The sequence below is a fragment of the Elgaria multicarinata genome, chromosome 7 (assembly GCF_023053635.1).
Source record: "Elgaria multicarinata webbii isolate HBS135686 ecotype San Diego chromosome 7, rElgMul1.1.pri, whole genome shotgun sequence".
NCBI lineage: Eukaryota > Metazoa > Chordata > Lepidosauria > Squamata > Anguidae > Elgaria > Elgaria multicarinata.
In genome coordinates this window covers 63,028,741-63,051,901 of record NC_086177.1, presented here as the reverse complement: position 1 = coordinate 63,051,901, position 23,161 = coordinate 63,028,741, and the positions used below count along the sequence as shown (strand labels likewise).

General features: G+C 40.7%; 1 protein-coding gene across 1 annotated transcript in view; it reads left to right on the top strand.

Annotated features, from left to right (window-relative positions):
* The first annotated feature begins 17,149 nt into the window (after positions 1 to 17,149).
* Positions 17,150 to 23,161, top strand: part of NOL4 (nucleolar protein 4) — a 122,396-nt gene continuing 116,384 nt past the window's right edge. The window contains exon 1 of the mRNA XM_063130703.1: positions 17,150 to 17,293. Coding sequence (XP_062986773.1) covers positions 17,222 to 17,293 — 72 coding nt within the window. The 5' untranslated portion in view covers positions 17,150 to 17,221. The remainder of the gene's footprint in view (positions 17,294 to 23,161) is intronic.

Genomic DNA, 23,161 nt, shown 5'->3' with positions numbered 1-23,161 from the left:
GTCTATCATGTTGAACCACCTGTTCAATGCAGGAATCCACCTTAAAGCATACCTGACAGATGGCTGTCCAGCTGCATTTTGAATGCTTCTAGTGTGGGAGAGCCCACAACTTCCCTGGGTAATTGGTTCCATTGTTGTACTGCTCTAACCATCAGGAAGTTTTTCCTGATGTCCAGCTGGAATCTGGCTTCATGTAGCTTGAGCCTGTTGTTTCATGTCCTCCATTTTAGGATGATCGAGAAGAGATCCTGGCCCTCCTGTGTGTGACAACCTTTCAAGTACTTGAAGAGTGCTATCATGTCTCCCCTCAGTCTTCTCTTCTCAAGGCTAAACATATCCAGTTTTTTCAGTCTGTTCTCATAAGGCTTTGCTTGCAGATCCCTGATCATTGCCCTCCTCTGAACCCCCTTCAGCTTGTCTGCATCCTTCTTGGTGTGGTGCCCAGAACTGGACACAGTGCTCAAGATGAGGCCTAACCAGTGCCAAAAAGAGAGGAACCAGTACCTCATGCAATTTGGAAGCTATACTTCTATTAATGTAGCCCAAAATAGCATTTGCATTTTTTGCAGCCACATCACACTGTTGGCTCATATTCAGCTTGTGATTTACAACAATTCCGAGATCCTTCTCGCTTGTAGTATTGCTGAGCCAAGTGTCCCCCACCTTGTAACTGTGCATTTGGTTTCTTTTTCCTAGGTGTAGAACTTGGAATTTATCCCTATTAAATTTCATTCTGTTGTTTTCAGCCCAGCACTTCAGCCTGCCAAGATCACTTTGAACTTTATCCCACCCACTTTTGTGTCATCTGCAATTGTGGTCTGTAGACAAAAAGCATTTGTTAATATCAATACTTTTAGTACTGTTTTCAGCTTGAGTTAGAATTAGTGGTCGTCAGCTTGTCAAGAACTGAACCAACCTGGAACTCCAACTTATAACATGGTACCCGCAGTGGCAGTGGCAGTGGCAGCAGTGCAGTGACTTACCAGAGGTCAGGCCATGAACTAATGGTGGGTCCCATTAACCAATAGGTTAGAATAGAGAGAGTCATATGGTGGCTTTCAACACCGAAGTTTTCAAATAACATTATTCCTTTAGCATAAAAAAAAGTCTGATAGTCAGCTTCCACTCCAGGCTAACGAATAATGTAAGATTTTGTCATTAAAGAACCCTCCAAAGGACAAATCAATTGTATGCTACACAAGCACCTTTGTGAGGCGAGACTATTTTGAAGAATAATATTGGAGTCTGATCCACAATCCATCTAAATCTGTGGACGTTTTCCATTGGTGGCTTGCAGTCAGGCAGTTGTTTTGTTATAAAGGAGGTCAAACTTTTATTTTTTCCCCTTTAAAAAACAAAACAAAACCCCCCCAATACTTGAGAAGCCCTGTTGGATCAGACCCAGGGCCTATCCAGTTCTTTTTCTCACAGTGGCCAACCAGATGCCTATGTGAAGCCTAAAGAAGGGCATTAGAGCACCAACCTCTCACACTGTTGTCCCCAGTAACTGGTGTACATAGGCATGCGCTTCTGATCCCATAGGGAGAAAATAGGCATTATGACCTGTAGCAATTGGTAGCCTTATCGTCTAAGTCTCTTTTAAAACATCTGGAGGAATAGCAGCATAACAAATAGCTACATCGAAAGGAAGTGACTGGAACCAAAGAGAAAAAAGGGAAGTAGTGGGAGAGGGGGAAGTGTGATGTCTTGAGTAAGGAGGGGGGAAAGCTTGATACTATTACACTCTTTCCATCACATATGTGGCAGACCAAACATCCAGGTCTGTCTCTTCATATTGTACCTGTCAGAAGAGTGTATGTGTCTTTGCTTCCTGATCCCCTGCCACCAAAAGAAACAGGGTTGGCAGAAAGAAAGAAAGAAAAATTTAGAAGGACATCACCTTTAGAGCTCAACATTATGCATCCATGTTTCACTCAGTTTAATTGGACTTACTCCAGAATAATTGTTCATTGAACTTTTAACTTTTCAGTAAACCTTTAACTTTTCAGTAAAACTTTAACTTTTCAGTAAAACTTGAAGTTTGTGGGACAATAGTCAGGGAGGTCCTCTGGCATGGTTTTGTATTTATGCATAGATATGTGTTCATCACAACAAGGACCTTCCTAATCCTTCTTCTCCAGTGGATCTGCTGCATGAGGGTTGAGACATCATTGATTTATACCTCTCTGTATGTTTAGAATCCTTTTCTTATGAATCTGCACATTTGCTGAAATGGTCATTTGAAGCCTTGCTCTGGGTGCCCCTGCCATCAAAGGTTAGGCAGGTGGAGATCATGGTTTTCTCTGTGCAACATCCAGGCTTTGAAATTTCCTCCCCAGAGAGGTCTGTTTAACTTCCACTCTCCTTTCATTTCAGTGCCAAGTTAAATCAGTTTAATTTGGGTACACATTTGGGGAGAAAAGAGTATGATGAAGCCCCTTTAATAAGTCTTGTGTAAATGATTATTAGCCAGTTTAATCCACTTCTGCTCCTTACCCTAGTATAATTTTTGATTCCAGTTATTCCATTCTTCCAGTTAATATTCCTTTATTCTACTGTGTGCGTTTTCATGTTCTTTTTCTTATTAGTACACTAGTGTTCTGTCATATCCAAAACACAGGGAGCTATGCATGTGCATCTGGAATAGTTCTGCTTGAGAAGTGGAGTGCCCTTGTAATTTACCCATGGAGAGGAAATGTCAAACTTTTACAGAAAATGAAGTTTATTGAGATGAATGTAACAAATAGCAATTGAGTGGCCAACTATGAGGCTTCCCTGGGAGGGAGGGAAGGAAAGAAAGGGAGGAGTTGTGAAGTAAATGTCATGGGTGAGCAGTATGGCTTTTGGCTTCAGAGGAGAAGGGGGAAGGAGGGAGAAATGCAGTAGGACTTAGAGAGATAAAAGATGGGAGAGGAAGAAGTATTACCAGTGCTTCCTTATTGCTTTCTCTGGAGAATGGAGGAAAGTATGATCTCAAGAGGGCAAGATGGAAATTAGCTGGGAGCTGGCAAACTTTAGGGAGAGTGAAAAGGCTCAGGGGAGGATAAGTACAAACTCACAGGAAGGAAATGAGAGACTTGGGGCTAAACTATATCATATGTTCAATACATAGCATAAGCTTACCCTCTCTGTACTTTCTATTAACAAGTAAGCACCCAGGGTCCAGATCTGGATTGGAACCACCAGACAGGGGAGTCTAAATCTTCCCCTCCACAAATGTTTTCCTAACAAGGGCTTGATAAAAAGCCTCCACTGATACCAAATGGAAGTTCTACCCCTTTTAGCCTGTGTGTGTGTGTGTGTGTTCACGTGCATGCAAAGGTCAATTTAGGAAATCAAGTGTCTGGGAGAGAAAAGTTTAAATCTCCTCTAACTGTGCATAAGGGTCCCAATCTGGATCAGGCCCTTGGACACTTATTTTTAAGTAAAAAGAAAGAGAGTAAGCTGCATGCTGCTTACTTAATGTATCATATAGTCTAGCCCTTTAGAGACAGAAGGGGAGCCAGGAACTTTAACTCTGTGGAAGAATCTGTGTTGAGCAGTTAGATGTTGAAGACCTTACAAAAGAATGGGTGTGATTCTGGAAGGGTGATTCTAGGCACATGGCATTTTCATCATCATCATCATCATCATCAAAATTATTTCTTATCTGCCTCTCCATTCTGATCGAGGCAGAAATCCTAAAAACATTCTAAAAACATCCTAAAATTCCACTGGATAGGCCTGCTGGAAGAGATCAGTCCTAATTGCTTTCTTAAATGCTAATGACGTGTCTTCTCCAGCAGGCCATTCCACAATCTGGGAGCAGCAGAAGAGAAGGTCTTCTCGGTAACAGTTGTCAATCTAGTTTTTGCTGACTGAAGTAAATTCTTCCCAGAGGACCTGAGTCTGTGGGGCGGATTGTACGGTAGAAGGCAATCCCGCAGGTAGCCTGCACCTTGTGCTTGTTTAACCAAATAATGGAATATACACTGACCATGCAACTTATAGTACTTCTTATTATAGTGCCCTTTTCTTCCAAAGGCTTTTGGTACCAAATTCAATGGAAGGTATAATGAGGCTTGATTTGATTAGAGGCCAACTAGCTGAATAGAGAGTGTGGCCACTCCCTTTGCCATGTTAATAGGAAAAAAATCAGCAGAAAAATTGGAGTACACTTTGATTTGCCATGGGCAGCCAAGCTCATCTTTCCCATGCAAAATGAGATATTTTGGGAGACAAGATATTGGGAAACCCATAAAATGGATACAGAATTTCACTCTCCTTGCAACACTTTGGCAATGCTTTATTTGACCAAGACGTTTCCAACACCATTACTTTTTTTTTTTAACATCTACTAGAAACTAGTTTATAAATACCACATAATGTGAAGTGTATAATGTTTATATTATATCAGATTTAAGAATGGCAAAGGATTTCCAACTCCAGAGTTCCTTACACCATATGTTAGAGTCGAACAGCACCAAAGTTCCTTAATAGCTCCCTCATTAATTTAAATATATCTCCTGCCTTTCTGTACTAAATTCCCAAGGGTGCTTCCAGATGAGGCTTTCATGGTGCAATTGCCCTGCCTCATTCATGGAAGCTTATGGGGTGTGTGTGTGTGTTTCCAGATGTTAACATCTTTTACTTGTGAGCCTCATGTGTTTTCCTACTGCTTCTTCCATCTTTTCTCTTAATATGGAAAATCCATTAAGGAGAAAAAGATGGAGCAGCTGTACAGTGCTTTCTGATTGCTAGTGTTAGGAGCCCTCCATTTGGAAACACCCAAGGTGGCTAACAACAATAAAACTATAAAATTACAATCATACACAAAGAAAGTATAAAAAGAATGGCAAGTTAAAACCAAAAGCCAGTAGACAATGCACCACAGGCCAAAGGCTTGCTGAAAGAGGAATAACTTCACACATCAGTGGAAGACTATCAGAGAGGGAGCTAGATAGTTTAAATAACAGACCCCGCCCCCTGCCCAGCTTCCTGAATTCTCATCATTGAACCACCACTACTTGCTTGTTCCTGTTCCTTCCCTGGGCAATCTGCTCAGTGGTTCCCAGGTGCCCGACAAGTGGGGGCAGGTGCCCGACTCCTCAGTGAGCTGCCATTTTGCATTCAAATGGCAGCTTGTTGTTTTATGTATAAGATACCATATGCAAATGGTGGCTGTAAAGTAGCTATGTACACAAGTTTACAGGCGTAAATGGCCGAGCAGCTTTCCCAGGGAGCAAAACAAGTGAGTAAGTTGCAGCTGCATGTGGGGCAGGCATAGGTGAGTTCTTTGCTCTTGGTGCGCTTCTCCAAGTGCATGGTGTGGCCGGAGAGGGCAAGCAAGGAGTCTGGCATTTGGCTGCAGCATCATGTGCTGCTAGGCAGATCTTGACCATGGCGATCTCGCATGCTGGCAGGAGCTGCACCAGTGGTTTTGGCTGCTCTTGTTGCAGAGCTCTATGGCAATGCTTCCTTAACCATGGGGACCTGTTCAGACAACACACTAAGCCATGGTTAGAGCTGCTAATATTTTTGTAGCCAGTGGTTAGTGAGCCTGGTTAAACTGTGGTTATGTAGCTACCATGGTTAGGAAAAATGCCATTCACATGACACACTAAATCATCATGGTTAGATCAAAACACTTAACCATCATGGCAACACTTAACTATCATGGCTTAGAGTGTTGTCTGAACAGGGCCACAGGCTAAATTCATCGGCATGGTATTCTTTTCCCCCAAGCCAGGTAGTAGAATTGTAACCAGGATATGCTGTGGTTTGGTAATCATTCCTTCTTACCAGTATAGTCCCATTTAATATGCAACTGATCCATGTTGTATCAATGGCAAAAACAGCTCTTGCTCAGGTTCAGGATCAACAATGAAGTAGATAAAAGGTCATTTAGAGCTTCTTATCTGTCTGCAGCTTCAGCTGTAGAAGATACAGAACTGGTGGACCTAATGAACTGCCCTTTGGTTTCCTTGAGACTGCTAGCATAGGTGCCAATTAAGAGTTTGTTATAGCAGTGGTTTTGGGGAAAGAGACAGTTGTCCGTTGGGAACAGCACAGAGACAATGAACCTGTTTACAACAAGCTGCTGTACAGCTGCTGCATTGCAGAATCATAGATGGAAATGATTAGGTCATCTAGTTTTGACATTACAGGATTGATCAGTCCAGCACAGTCTTCAGTTGAAAGATTGAAAGAGAATTAGCTCAAACTTGTCATGTAGATGTTTGATATCTGACCCACTGTTTCCACATTTAGGTTCAGACCATTAGGTATGGAGTAGATTCTGAGAAGAAAAGCTGACATCAGTAACAGAGATTAAGTCCCAATGCATTAATTTAAAATGTAGTTAATTGTCCAAGGTAGAAGACAGGGGACCAGTACCTCAGCCAGAGCTCTTCTCTGCTGCCAATTTGATACATAGTCATTGACCCGCTCATGATCATCTAATTAATTTAAAACAAAATGAACTAACTAACTACATTTGTACAAGTGGAGATGTGTGTGGGAGGGAAAGTTGTTGTTGTTATTGGATTACATCCCCTTTTCCTTTTCTACTATAAATTTAACATAATACTTTCAATTTTAAACAATGCTTTTAACTTTTAATTATATTGATTACTCTATGCAAATCTTTCTTATGTATTTTTTTTTAAAAAAATCTGGTAACATATTTCCCCCACCCAAATTGCTCTTTTGATTTCTAGTTTGGTTTGACTTTAAAATATTTCATTTCTCCTTATTTAAATTATTTTATTATTTATTTATTATCAACATTTATACAATGCCTTTGTTAGCATTTGTTGGCTAAGACCAGAGATGTATGGCTGTCTTTATCAAGTGTGGAGACCGAGCCAGAGAAACTGCAGCTGGAATTCCTCAGTTGGCTGGGACATCGGCAGAGTTGAATAACACAGTCCTAAGGTCATACAGTAGGGCTTCTAGATGCAGGCAGAATTGAGGTCGCGGCAGCCCAAGGGGTCTAGGTTCACCAGGGAGTCCAAACACATGGCAAGCTGGATGGACCAAACACTGGGGAGTGCACATTGTTTCCAGCATCATCCCTGGACTGCTCAGAACCCTTGAATCTTTAACAACCTGACACCACGTGTTGGCAATTAGCCCTGTAGCTTGTGAGTTCTGGCAGCCTGCTGATCCCTCACTCTCATGAGCCTGCATTCAGCTGGGGCTGGATGAGCCTTGTGATCCTCTTCCTCACTGTCAGACTCAGAGGGGCTTCAGCTGGATCTTGCCGGCCCCCTGAAAGTAAGGGGTCTTGTTCTACATGGCTGCTGGTCCCTTCCCCAGGATCTGGTGGAGCTTGCCCTTCCCCTTTGTCTTCTGATGATGAAGACTCTGGAGGAGGCATGACGGTCTAATCTGCTAAAAACAACAACATCAAGGTGGTATACAACAATTTAAACCAATAAAACCTTGCAAACACACACACACACACACACACACGAAACAAAACGTTAAAAACTAGGCATTTTAAAAAGCTAAACTGAAAACATGTTTAGCAAGAGAATGGGGGCCAATGATAATTCTTAAGAAAACGTTTTCTATTGTTCACAGACAATGCAGGAGAAAGATCGTTCATGTGTGCCTGATTCCACACACCAGTTAGCAGCCTAGCTACCACATTTTGAACCAGTTAAAACTTCCAGACATCTTCAGTGGTGGCCCCATGTAGAGTATATTGTAATAGTAATAAATAGGGATGTGCTCCGCTTCTAATCGGACCGGCAAATTAGAAGCGGAGCGGGGGGCTTCGCCTGCCCTTAAGGCAGAGGCAAAGAGGATTAGGGGGCCGGTGGAGCGTGGCGAAGAGGATCGAGGTGAAGGCGGATCCTTCGCCTCGATCCGGAGCTCCGCCGGAAAGGTAAGTTGGGTTTACCAGGCCTGCCGCTGTCGCTGTCGCCCATGCGGCGACAGCGGCAGGGCCCGGTAACCCCCCCGCCCTCCTCTCCCTTACCTGCCTCCGTCCGCGGTCCGTCGGCATCTTCAATTGAGCCCGCGGTTCAACCAGGAAGTCTGGGCCGCTCAACTGAAGACGCCGATGAACCGCGGACGGAGGCAGGTAAGGCCCCCCTCTCCCTTGGTCCCTTACCGGGCTCTGCTGCCGTCGCCGCATGGGCGGCGACGGCGGCAGGGCCCGGTAAACCTCCTGCCCTCCTCTCCCGGCCTTACCTGGTGCCACTCCCCTTCACTGCGGAGCTCCGATTCGGAGCCGAAGCTCTGCGGCGAAGAGGAGCGGAGTATGGGTGGAGCAGCGCGGAGCGGGGCGGGCCGATCCGAAATTTTTGGATCGGCCCGCGGGGCGGAGCGGGGGGTCCGTGCACACCCCTAGTAATAAACAGGATGCAGCTAAAGCATAGATAACTGTTGTCAAGTCGGACTGGTTCAGGAAGGGTCACAGCTGGCACACCAAGCTTAATTGTGCAAACATATTCCTTGCCACCGCAGCCACTTGAAGATCCAGGGTTAGCGTAGGACCAAGAAGAATTCACATGCTACCAACCTGATCCTTCATGTGTAGCACAAACCCTTCCAGAATACCAGGCCCTGAATCAGGCTTTCTACTGACCAACAACACCTGCCTTGTCTGGGTTTAACTCTGCTTGTTCACCCTTATCTAGTTCATTATCAAATCCAGACAGCAGTCAAAGGTTTCAACTGCTTCCTTGGTGTCAGGTGACAAAGAGCAATAAAAGTGGGTGTTATCAGCATATGGGTGGCACTTTACTCCAAAGCTCCAAATGACCTCTCCCAGCTGATTCATGTAGATATTAAACAATATGGGGGACACGATAGAATCTTGGGGGACCTGATAGAATCTTGTGTGACACCACAGATCGACAGCAATGAAGCTTAACAGTAAACACCCAGCACCACCTTCTGGTCATGGCCTATCAGAAAGGACCAGAACTACTGCAAAACAGCACCCCTAAGGCCCAGTACCATCAGATAGTCCAGAAGGTCATAATGGTCAAAGGTATTAAAAGCTTTTGAGAGGTCCAAAAGAACTAATAGGGTTGTGCTCCTCCTATCCACCATAGGTCATCCACCAAGGCAACCAAAGCAGTCTCAGTCTCATACTCCAGCTGAAAGTTCAGTTGAAATGGATCCAGATAATCAGTTTCATCCAGATGCACCTGAAGCTGCAATACCATCACCTTCTCGATCACCTAATCCAAGAACGGCATGTTTGAGACTAGCCTATAATTAGACAGATATCGAGGGAAGTTTTCTTTAACAAAGGTCTTGTTACCACCTCTTTTAAATAAGAAGGAAAACCTCCTCCTGCAAAGAGGCATTTATAACTTGCCTTAGCCATGGCATCAGTCCTACCCTTGGCTAATCAAGAGGCGCAAGGAGCAAGTACACAGATGGTGGCCCTCATGCTCCAGATACCCTGTCCACCTCCTCAAGATCCACAAGCTGAAAAGAATCCAAAACAACTGAACAAGTAGCAGCCAAGGCTTCACACTCTGACCTGCCCCAATATCTAGAGTCCAAGTCAAGGCAAAACTGAGCAACTTTATCCACAAAGAACAAAGCCGATTGTTCACAGAGAGCCAACGACTTTTTATGGCTGCAACTATATACACACTTTTGTTGGGAGTAAACCCCCATTGAATTCAGTGGGCCTTACATTAGAGTAGAGATAAATAAAAATGCTCTGTACATTTCCCCCCAGACTGTTTTAAAATGCTGCTTTCCTAACTTGGTCACCTTTTCAATGACTTTCTATCTGTCAACAGCTTTGGGTTGCTGGCTTTCAAGATACAATATTCTCACACATCCTCACTAGTGTGACCATTCTTCTAGTAATCCATCTCGTTACTCATATATCTGCTTATTGCTTATATTTTTATTTCACTGCTAGGAAATTTCTTGAATCATCTTCTCCAAAAGCAGAATATGTCCCCCCTCTCTTTGATAAAAGAAACAGTAATTCTACACATTTTGTGGAAAGCTCTTTAAGTTTGGGTACTATATTTAGAGAAAAGAGCAGGGCACACCATGTCATATCAAGGTCCAAGGTCTGTGCTTTGAAAAGTAAACATTTTCCCTAATTCTATTAGATCATCAAACTAAGCCCCATTTTCAAAGGTCTCTGGCTGTATCAAGGATGAAAAGAGGTGAAGCTGTCTAACTGAAGAACTTCAAGGCTGTAATCTGGGTGTGTACAGTCCTAGTTTATGTAACTGCCACAGGCTAAGAGGCTGATCATGAATTGTCAAAGCTCTGTTGATTTCCTTGGGTACTTTGATTCATACCTACTGTATGGAAGATCTAACAGTAACTGCATAGTTCTATCTCCGTGTTATCTTTTGGGATGGTTTATGAAACATAAATCTGATAAAATCCCAGACATCACATATATTAGATAACTTTAATATCTGTGGAGAGTTATTGCTTTGAAAGATTCTCAGCTTCTTGACTGATCTAGCACTTTTAGGAGAAATAAAATTCTAGTTAATGATCATTTGATTTTTCATATTCCTAACTGGATCAGCTCTGGTATCAGTACCAAGATAAATGGCTGGAGAAACAGATCCTTTGGTAAATCCTCTTGATTATATAAAAAGCCCCTCTTAAAAGTGGTAATGTATTATTTTTTAACTTCAAGTGTGTGAATTGTGTTAAATATGCTTCGAGAGTTCAGTGCATCAAAGTGGATAGACTTTTAAATTGTACTTTGGTTGTAGTTAGGAAAAAGGTTCATGATCTTGAAGGTCAATGTGATTAAATGAGTTTCTCAAACCAGTAAATTTGAGGGAAAATCAGACATTCCTAAATACTTTTAGTCATGTATATATGAACTCTGGAAGTCTGCAAATGTAATAGAGTATTCAACTCTTACCTGGTAGTAAATGTCGTTGAACTCAGGGCATCTTACTTCTTCATAAAGTGCATAAGATTGCACTGTTTATGTTTTATCTGAGAGTAAAAGCATAGTCTTCTGTTGTGTGTTCATTACAATCATCCCACTTAAAATTATGACTGATGATGCTATATAAATAATAATAATAATAATAATAATAATAATAATAATAATAATGACTTTACAGTGTTAATGGTAGGAATTATAAGAATAATCAGATAGGTAAGCACTGAACATTATTTGGTATTTCCACTTTCAAAATAGTTTCTAAGATGCTATTATACTTTCTGCTACAGAGAAAATATGTTTGAAATTTATATTTAGTAATGTAAATATTTTGGTGGATTACTGAGGGACACTGCAGCTGTAATGTTGCAGGTGACTTTATTTTTTGTATGTGTCTTTAATCCAGGGAATATTATGGAGTAAGAGAAGAATGAAATGAGCAATGTATTTTTTTTTAGTTTTTTCATATAACATGTGCATTTTTAAGACTATAGTTGAAACTCTACAAATGTTCCAAAAGCGGCATTTATGCCTGAAAATATATAATCTTTATGAGATCTATTTTTAAAGACAAGTAAGGAATAGATACCATTCTCACATTTTTAGCAAGAGAATGTGAATACATAATTGTTCTGACAACTTTTTATTTCCAATGCTTTACTGGAAATGACAATAGGTTACAAAAGTAAGATGGCGTATTATAAATTTCCATGTCCCATAGGCTCATTTTTGTCAACTCTCAGAAAACACAGTTATAAAAATATAGAGCTGCAAAAGACCACATAGGTTACCAAATACTGGGTGTCATCAGATGAGCTTTTTATTACACACTCATTACTGGGTAGTCATGGATTTTATCAGGTCCTATTCATGACGTCGACTGCGTCCTGTGCATCTCCCACCCCTTCTAGCCTTCTTCGCGTGACTAAAAAAGACCCTAGTAAATCCAAATTATTTTTGAGACAGAACTTGCCACTATTTCCTGCTGTATGCAGGAGAAGCAGCACGATCAAAACGCCTCACTGAATGGGCCATGTGCACGTTGTTTACTTCCTCTTTTGAAAGAAGAAGTAATGAAGGACAAAAGCATAGGCGGAGGAGCGATGGTAAAGAAATGTGATTTCTTCCCCTGTGATGATGCTCACAATCTCCTTTTTAATTTAGTTATTGATCTGTAGATTGGTTCTGCCCATACTGCACTCTGCCTGCCTTCTGGTTTAATTTGGAGAATTTCTAGAATTCAGTTCAGAACTAATACTAGTGGATTTGTTGTAGTTTTCAGTTTGTGTCTTCTGTTTTCCTTACAACCTACTCTTGTGTATGTTGAATATATATTAATTGATTAAAACATAATTCAAAAAGACTGTCAAGCAACCTGCTAAACAGCACAGGACTTTTTAAATTGGGGAGCCCATAATTTTGTATAATTTACTCAGCAAGTTTTAGAAGTAAGGAATCCCATTTTAAAATGATATTATGGCACCATGGTTTCTGTTCATCTTCCAAGTGAAAGCCCTTCACCCTTCTCATCATATGATTCAACTACCTATCTTACACATCCAAACTTTCTAAATAATTAGTGAGCTTCTCTTTAGGCTGTTTTACTCCCACAAGCTTACCCATAATATACTAAGAACCATAATTAGTGAGTTTCCCTTTTCCACTAATTAATGATCTTGTTGTATTGTTATGTGTTTTTCTTCCTTTTTGTTGCCTATATTTTTAACTTTATTTCAAAATAAAATTCCATTTATTTATTTTTTAAAAAGATGTCTTGATGTGATTGTATCTGATCAAAATTAATGCATCAGGATTCCTTTTTTCATCTGGCGTTTAAATTAATACAATTATGTACATGTGCACAGCAGTAACCTGTAAGAAAGAGAGAGAGGGGAGGGATGGAGGGAGATCAACTGACAACTGTGGCCTGAACAAAGTCAGGAAATTGGGAAGTGTAGTAATGGTCACTGACTCTGCTCAACAGACAAGAACAAGAGTGCAAAATCCATAGAAAAATTTGGAAGGGGAGAAATTCATCAGCATTGCTAGTAGCAATCCTTGTCAAAAGATTGTCCATTTTCATATCCTTTGATGGACACTGTTGGGAATGTGACCAACAGGGACAGCAACAAGTTCTTCTAATTCATCCTTTTGTCCTCAGGGATTTAATCCACATAAATTAGTCTAACTTGCTTTTAATGACCTCTAGCGAAGGAAATTCTACTGTATATGTCTTTAAAAATCATTTAAAGCCTTTTAAAGCCTATCCCATTAAAATGCTTTACACTGTGTATTATCAATTATGTTCTCTTCACATGGCATTATGAATGAATCTTTTGAAAGAATGAAATTTAGATCAGCTCAGTATGAAAGTTTAGAAGACAGGTGTCCCAATTCTAAACCCTTGCACTTGGAAATAAATTCCATTGACTAAAATGGATCATATTTTGTAGTACCTAAACTTTGGGTTGGTCTTACGGATCAGTGATATGCATATTTACTCAAAAGTAAGCCCCACTGAGTTCAATGAGGCTTACTCCCATGTAAGTGTGTGAGACTTGCAAACTTGCAAGCTTTTTAATTTAATTTTTTAAAATCAATAAATGTTTGAGACAAAAACTGACAAAGGAAAAGTATCTTCTGAAGCACAACTGGGTGATAATTCCTCTAACCACACTGGTAGAATAATATAGATGGGACCAAGCTGGGGAATGATTTCTTTGATCAGAATTTCACTAATCATATGTGATCATCGGGGCGGGGGGGAAATCTATAGCTACTTTGAATGTACTGATAGAAATGTATATGGACTACAGAGCTGCTAAGTACAGGCTGCGATCTCTGGAGGGACATGTGGTGATCTCCATGAACACAGTGGGGTCTCGGATTATTGTTATTTTCCCAATAGCAGTTCCAAGCATCTTTTGAGAAGCCACTTTTTAAGAGGAGTTTCAGAAATGGTTTGTGAAGCTGTATGTGAAACCACTGTCAGAATTATCAGGAGCCTTGTTCTAGACCAGTGCCTAGATTTGCATATTCTTGAAGGGGCTTTCTGGACTGTGATCTCAGTCCACAGTGGTCACTCATCAATGGTTCCCACTGTTGTCACTCATATGGAACATTTTCAGGAGTTGGTGTATTGTATATTGGTAGCTTTTGACTAACAAAAGTAGTACAATGTAATATTTTGTCAGTTTCTGATCTTAATGGTCTTCCCAGCAATATTGTTTTTAAATAATACCCACCTTTGTGTTTCTGTTACATACAAGAATGGCTACTAGCCACTTTAACTCTATACCTTACCTTCATAACAGAGGTGTTATGCCTTTGTATGCCAGCTGCTGAATCCACAGTGCACTTGGGTCCTGCTTCTGAGCTTCTCACAGGTATCAGGTTGGCTTCTGTGTGAAGAGAATGCTGGGTGATGGAGCTTTGGTCTAATTCAGCATAATTCTTCTTGTGTCCTTATAAACAGAGGTTGAGGCTGTTTATATGTCAGGGAAACCCTTTTTATTACATGTTCAACAACTGATTCATTTGTGCTGTGGGAGGTGGAAAATTATTCAGCCCCAGTATATATATATATATATATATATATATATATATGGGAATAACTAACTAGGAAGTAGCATTGTAATGAAAAATAGGATGGGGTGTTGTATTAGATGTACTTGTTTTAATTATGTGAGTCTTTTGCAAAGGCATATGGGCTCACTGCACAAATATTTGACCCAGGCCAGGACACAAGAAATAAGAGACATAACAATTATAAGGCTTCAGTGAAAATATTGGCCCTAAACAAAATAAAGTTAAACATTTAGCAGTGAAACTCTATACTTATCTAAGAGATAAGTCCCATTGAGACTTGCTCCCAAGTAAATGGGTATAGGATTGCACCCCAAATCCCACTGAATTAATGGGACAGTAGATGCAGTAAACTTAAGCACCACTATTTGGATGAGATTTGAATGTATGAAAAACTTCAGCTGGGTTGCGGCCAATGTTGTGTTTAGTGTGATGTGTTCAAAAGTATTCGTAGGAAAGAAAGAAAGTAAAAAAGTTTACATTCTAATCCTAAACATTTTCTCTGCCCTACTTATCTGCTATGCCATTTTAATATAATGTTTTTTGTTGTGGTGCTGGAACATTTGTATTATGGGAGGAGACATTTTTCTCCCTCTCCCATAATATTAGAACCTGGGGTCATCCCATGAAGCTGATTGATGGGAGATTCAGGACAGATGTAAGGAAGTATTTCTTCACACAGCACATAGTTAAACTCTGGAATTCACTACTACAAGATGTGGTGATGGCCACCAATTTGGATGACTTTAAAAGGGGGTTGGATAAATCCCTGGAGGAGAAGGCTATCAATGGCTAGTAGTCCTGATGGCTAAGTGCAACCTCCTGTATCAGAGGCAGTAAGCCTGTGTACACTAGTTGTTGGGGAACATGGGCAGGAGGGCGCTGTTGCACTATGTCCTGCTTGTGCTTCCCTGGTCAACAGCTGATTGGCCACTGTGTGAACAGAGTGCTGCATGGCTCTTTTTATGTTAAAGATCCAGCATGGCTCTTTTTATGTTAACAACTATTGTTACACCCTCCCCTACTATAATAAACGTAAAGGTGTATCCAGATCTGTGCCCTTGTTGCATGACATTTCATATTTTAAAAGCAAAATAATATGATCTTGAAGGAGGAGAGGCAGGGTAGTGGCTTGGTAAGGGGTATTGTTCTATAAGTACATGTGTTTGCATGGAACAAAACAGGTAGAAGCACAAACACTGCTCCCATCTGCATGTATATTAGCAGTAGATTAACTATGATATTGCTTGTTTGAGGATGCAATACTAGGCACCCTTAGACCCTGGCTGGAGAATGCTTTGAGTTATAGGACTTTTTCCGTCTAAACATGCACAGCATTGCACCCTAAATGCATCCTTAGGGCTAGTCAGCTAGAATTTTGGATGGGATCTACATTTTGGATGAGTAAGGAATGGAAGAAGTTAGCGTGCATCTACCTAGAATATTTTCATATGTGACATTCATTAGAAGTATTCATTCACCTTCATCCTTGCATGCTAATTGGTGCTGTTAATTTTGGATGGGATCTGCATGAAGCAGTGCTCATTACATAGGGGAAAAGGGGAATTCATTGCTGTCTTTGCTGGTTAAGTAGTAATGATGTGAACTTCAGTTGCAAGGTTTTGAGATGTAGGTGGCACTGTTAACTATGGAATCTATAAAGTTAAATTCTCTCACACAGTAAAAGAAGCAAACTAATGTCCTTTTGGTCTTCTTAAAAACACTCTACTTAGCAGAACAAATTGCTCATGGAAAAATCTGCAGCAGATACTAGTTACTGTAAAATCTCTTTTGTGAGGATTACATTTTGAATAATCTGTCAGTTAACCAATTTAAAAGAAGAGTATATGAACTGTCCAGATTACATTTATAGATACACAACAGATTCCTAAGGAAGATGAAACCAAGGCTTAATTTGGCCCAGATCTTAATAGGGTGCAGCCCTTTCAACTATTTTCAATGCCAAGGCTCAACCCTAAACCACTTGAACTACAAATAGATCAACGAGCCTCAGAGGAAGTGCCAAGTGCAGTTTTCTCACCAATGAGAAATGACAGAGTGTTTCCAGATCAGTGTGTTTCCATAAAGTCTTGAAGCCCACTGCCATTTTCTGCAAACCATACTCTGGATAAAACCTTTTACTCCTATTCCCTATGAAAATGTAATGTATTTGGTGTACTATATAATTCTTCTGGCCAAATATTAAGACACAATTATTTTCCTTCAAGTATGCATATTCAAAAAGGCCTTCCAAATACTTATTCCATAGGTTTGTGGCCAAATCTTGCTTTAATTAAAACATTTTTTTTCATTTACATGTCAAATAGAAAATATTGTTACATACTATTTTTAAAAAAACCCTTTCTGATTCTGCATCAACAAATCCATGAGTTTTAAAATACTTTAAATAACATAGAAATGATCATCAATGTAAAATGTAAACTAATCCAAATTGTCTGTTTCAAATTTATATTATTTAATTCAGAATCTTATCCCAAAGACTGTGTTTGTGTAATAATAATGCTACTATCATTGATCACCTTGCTAAGTATTACTCTGGGGTGGTGATCTCCAGATGTCAGTGCCAAGGTCTTTAATCAACTCTAACAGGATATGTGTTTCCTGGTAGTTTATCTATTCATTCTGTACTTCCTGTCATTTTCTTCCTAGGATGGAGTTGGTGTAGACGAGAAGCTGTCTTTAAGACAGGTAGCTGTTGTTGAAGATTTCTTTGACATAATCTACTCCATGCATGTGGAAACAGGGCCCAATGGAGAACAAATCAGAAAACATGCTGGGCAAAAGAGGACTTACAAAGCAGTAAGTAATCAACCTTACAGCAAAAACAGTGGTACATTTCTAATCTATTATCAAGATTACACAGACAGACAGAATTGTGATTTGTCTTGCACTCTCGCCAAAACATGCATTACTAATAACTACATGGGTTTCTGTTAAATCATTTTTCAAAAGCTATACTTGTGCTTTAGTATGTCTGGCTGTTTGTCAAATTTAAGAAAAAGTACATGGGCTATGTTATGCTTGTTATATCCCCAGGATGTGTGTTTTTTGTTTTACTTTTTAGGGTAGAAATTACAAAAACAAAACATACAAAGACTCATGTCTTACAAGTAGGGGAAATAGATTAAAAATAATTTGCTAAGTACATTTAAATTTTGTTTCATACGTACACACACACACAGTTTTTCAAGAATACATTTTATACCACACGTATTCTTGAAAAACATCACTGATAAATATTTGTATATCATGCTCATACATACCTCAGCATCTATAGCAATCTAGCTGATTCTTGTATGTTTTTTAACATTATTTTTAGTGATTTTTTAAAAAACAAAACATCTTTAACAGTTAACCAAGAATATAAATAACAAAGTACCCATCCTCCAGTAAACTACCTGAGTTTGAAACCAAAGGCATGAAATTTACACAGGACTTTACCTTAAGTAAAGATGGTGGGGTTACATTTTCAATTCCAAGTTCCCTTAGTTCCTGACTAGCAAAGAATGTGCTCCTAAGGTAAGCTGACTCTTTGTCCTTGCCACTGGCTCAGCTTTGATAGTTCAGCTTTCCTCTCCCTGCTCACAAAATCTCCCTTCTTGAATTCTGTTCTCACTCCTTGCCCCACCCCTTTTATACCATTGAATGATGGGCCTTTACATCATAATGGGGCTTTGTAGGCAAGGGTGAATAAACCCTCCTCTGGTTGCCACTGGCTTAATTTAACAATCCAGAAGGTGGCTAGCCTGAAGCCAATCAGATGAGAGCTTTGAGTAGAGGTGCAGAACCTTGATCCCAGGGGCTAATTTCAGCCTACCTGGAGTCCTAGTCCAGCCCTCCAAAGTTCACCAGATGGCCACAACCACTTTCCCTTGACCACTGATCATTTGGTGGTTTCTCAGCATTTGTGCAACTTTTCCCCCATTCTAAAACATTGAATTCTTCTCCTAAGGCTTAGTTACTGGCAGTAAGATCTTTAAACTAAAATGTGCTGGTATTTTGTGTGTGTGTATTTTGCCCCATCCCCTTTTGCTTTTGGCCCTGCCATCACTGGCATTGGACCCACAAGAGCATGTCCAAAAATGATTTCGGCCCCTGGGTTGAAACAGGTTCAACACCCCTGGCTTAGGGAGTCATTGAAGACTTTAGGATTTGAATTCCAAGGTCCTTCAGCATTGTTGATAAGTAAAAGTGTCATAGTAAATGTGTTCGTCCTTAAGGTCTCATGAGATTCTTAATGCTTCTGCTACTACATACGGTCCTGGCTAACCCTCTGGAAATTCTAGCATTCTGGTCTATCAAGTCAATTTCAGTGGTACTGACTCTTGTGAAATCCAGCAGCTACTCTGAGACTCTGTATAAACGATGTGGCAACAAAAGCTAACTGTGCTGCTAAAGGGCACCCATGATCATGCATGATTTCCATGGAAATAATAATTTCCATGGAAAAATTGCAAATGTGCCAGAGAGATTATGATTTCCAACTTTTGTTATCAGTTATATGAGCTCAGTGATACTTTTGGTTCATGCAGGTGCATCAGTGGAGGGGAAATGAATACAAATACATTAAGATAATAAACAATGAATCTGATGACTGTATTAATAATTCAATGTCATACTTGGGTAATAGTCATGTTGGGCATTGAAAGACAGGAATTGATATGTATCTATTTTGCTTCTAATATACATGCCATGAAGCCAATTAGTGTGCAACACCAAACCATGATTTGGCATTAAGTGAACCAGCCTTGGGCTTATTCACTTCTTCCTCCTCTCACGTGCTCTGATTTCCTCCTTGATTTCTAGTTTCAGAAACCATAGTTTGCCATTACATCTGCATTGGCAAATAATAGTTTGCACTTGCTGACTAAAATAGAACTGGAAGTCGGCTTAAAGTTAGGCGTATTCAAGCATTCAGAAAAATAGTCTACTTTAATATGTGAGCAGGGCCGCACAACATTGTACACACATGACATGGGCCCTGACCAGGCATCTGTACATGCAGTGTAAATATTTGCAGGGAGGGGGACTACACATATATGTTCATAAGTCTCATGCAGTCTGGAACTCCGTTCTAGTGGGGTTCCAGATCATATGGACGCTTACGTGCATTCAGCTATATGTTTATAGGCCCCCTCCACGCAGACATTCACATTGAACATGTGGATCTCTCTCTCTCTCTCTCTCTCTGTGTGTGTGTGTGTGTGTGTGTGTGTGTGTGTAGAGGCTATGTGTGATGTCATGGCCAGGGATATGCAGCACAGCCGCACTCCCCACTCATGAGTCAAGATAAACACTTTTTAAATGGCCACTGTAGCTTCCATTTCTGGTTTGGAGGGCAATCACAAGCCATAGTTTTCTAATTAAAATGTAATTGCAATGTATGGTTTACTGTGAATCAGAAACATGGGAATCTGAGCACCTGATGGTAGCAGGGAATGGTGAGCCTGCCAAACCATGGTTTGGAATTAAATGTGAACTGGATCAGTGTGAATTCTGTCTTGTCAGGGTTTGTCAGGAAGCAAATAAGAAATTGTGTGCTGAACAAATTTTCTCCTGACCAAGATAAGTTCTGTAAAAAGTAAAATACCTTTAGTTGGAGCTCCCCAGCACCTTCTGCTGCGATGCCACGCTAAAGCAACTATCGTGTAGAAAGCAAAATAGGAAAACCACTTGGGAGCAGCAGCTGGATGTTTACATGAGTTGTAAATGTGCTGTCATGTCAAAGATGCTGTGCCTGTAGGGCAGTTTGTGGTCAAATAGATGACTTGTAATGGATGCTGCGTGTGACAGGTAAGCTGAACTGATAGCTGCTGTATGCCAACTATCTTGGAATCGAGCAATTTATCTGCTGTCTAACTGCAGAGCTTCTCTGCTTGTGCAGCCAAAGTATGAGCAGCCTGCATTCTTTTTCACAACATCAGCTAAAGCACCTTTATCAAAATTACATTTGACCGGTTCAAAATTATTTCATACTAAACCTGGTTCTTAAGGAAATGAAAAAGGATTTGTTTGTGTAGATGCAGTCCTTTGCATTCTCTCCTAATCCTTCCACAGTCGCAGAAAGTTAAACCCCATTTAATTTCAGCCTACATGCTTTTTATGTTGGTTCTCTGCTAATTACAGATATTGAAATCTCCTAGCATTACACTTTGTCATCTACAGCACAATTCTGTGTACATTTTCTCTGAAGTAAGTCCCACTGTACTCATTGGGCCTTACTCCTGGGTACCTGTATATAGGATTGCTGCCGTAATTGCTCTTCCCAAGAATGGTCTACTGCTTTCAAGGCATTTGTGGTGTTTATTGCAAGGAGAAAATGAAAGCTGTATTGTATTATGGGTTTTGGAACAAAACAAACAAACAAACCTTATGCCTTTGGTGGCTCTTTGAGAGTACACAATGACCTGGGTTGCATGATCACTGCAGCCCACCATAGCTTATTAACCATGGTGGGTTCCAGTGCCCGTGGATGCCAGGTCACCAATCCAAGTGCCCCTGCTGCAGCTTCTCATGTTGTCCGAACCCAGTGATGGTGGCTTGTTAGGGTGGTTAACAAACCACCCCACAAACCTGCAACAGGCCATTGTTTCTAGGTGGTTTGTTAACCACCCGAATGTCACCCTTGCTGGGCTTGGACGAGGATAATTATGCAAATCAAGCACACACAGGGTGGTTAAGAAGCCGCCATGGCCTGTTAATCACCCTGGGATCATGTAAACCAGGTCAATGTGTCTAGAATTCACAGTGACTTTCCTACAGCGGTGCAGCTAGATTCTTTTAGACCCTGGGCATAATGGCCAACCAGCTGTTGACCAGAGAAACACAAGCAGAACATGGTGCAACAACATCCGCCCACCCTTGTTCCCCGACAATTAGTGTATACAGGTTTACTGGAGATAGCATGTAGCCATCAGGACTGGTAGCCATTGATAGCCTTCTCCCCCAGGAATTTATCCAACCCCCTTTTGATGCCCTCATCACCTGTTGCTCTTTGGTTGGTGGTTTGGCTGGACTTTGCCCTTAAGGTCTAGCCTAGCTGCACCACTGCTTCCCCGTAAATATGTACAATTCTCATTCTGAAGATATTAAAGCATATCAGGTTTATTTATTTTTATTTATTTATTTATTTATTACATTTATATACCGCCCCATAGCCAAAGCTCTCTAGGCAGTTTACAACAGTTGTTTTACATATTACAGCTAGTTGTTCTACATATTACAGCTACCATATGGAAGCTATTCTAAATTGTGTTGGCTGCAATCACATGGTAAGCTGTTAATGTGAAGATCCACACCACATGTTTGGGACCTTTTCTCCACATTAGCACAAAGGTTAGAAAATAAGGTGTAGCTCTGGAATGGAGGAACTTGCCCCAGTTCCATGGTGAGATGATTCACATCCATACTAGTTTACCATACAATAACAATCACTATTGTGGAACAATTGATAGTTGCTTCCACATGGCAAAAGTTATATATTCCTTTATATTCTTTTTTTTAAAAAAAACTGCAATAACTCATAGGATGTTTGCATCAATTTCAGCTTTCCCCATTACAGATGTGCACACACTTTGCTGTTAGTTATAGCATGAACAAATCCACTGTCAAAATCTTATAGAAGCCAAGTTTAAGTTGGAAAACTGTATCATGAATTATACTATCCCATATATACAAGCAAAAGGCAATCAGGTATGTGCAATGGGTTGGAATCAGAGCAGCACTTCCACAAACTGAAATCCCACAAATTCCACAAATTGCATCCCTGGCCCTTTCTACACCTAAGGGTGTAAAGGGAAGGAGGGGACGATCCCAGACGTACCTGCTTCTGGGATCATCCCTGTGTGTGTAAACAGAAGTGTGACATCTGGGATGGGAGGAAGGATGTCGCACCTGTCATGCCTGCCATTTTTTTTAAAAAAAACACACCAAGAGCCAGAGTGCACTTGCAATCCAGTGCAAAACTTTCTACTGTTAGTTTTTCCCTACCCTGTGCCTGCTTACCCTTCCCTGTACCTGTTTGCATTCTCTTCCCCTCCTTATTGTTTTACTATGATTTTATTAGATTGTAAGCCTATGCGGCAGGGTCTTGCTATTTACTGTTTTACTCTGTACAGCACCATGTACATTGATGGTGCTATATAAATAAATAATAATAATAATAATAATAATAATAATAATAATAATAATAATAAAAGTCAGTACAACACACACACCCAAACCCCAATCTTGCTCTCCACCCCACCCCGATGGCCCTGGACTCCCCCTGCCCTGGCTCCTTCCCTCTGCTGATCCCTGCTACTTGTGGGGAGAAGGGAAGAAGCCGGGACAGGTGCCCACACCACCCGCGGTCATCAGGATCATCCCAGGACCGCAGGTAAAACCAGGATAACTGTAGGAATCATCCCTCCCTCTTGGATGCACAGGGATGATCCAGGGATGATCCCCGGGGTGGGTGGGTGGAAGGCTGATGTAGAAAGGGCCCCTGTTTGCAGAAAGGGATACAATCCTGTGGAGGCTTCTATGAATGGAAGTGGAGAGATGACTTTTACTGATTCACCCTTCCCGTTGAAGCCTCCCATAACACCTCCTATGATGGTCCAAAGCATCTTACAACTCCCAGAACAGATTTTTCAACAGGATGCAAGAGGCTGGAGGGAGAATCAC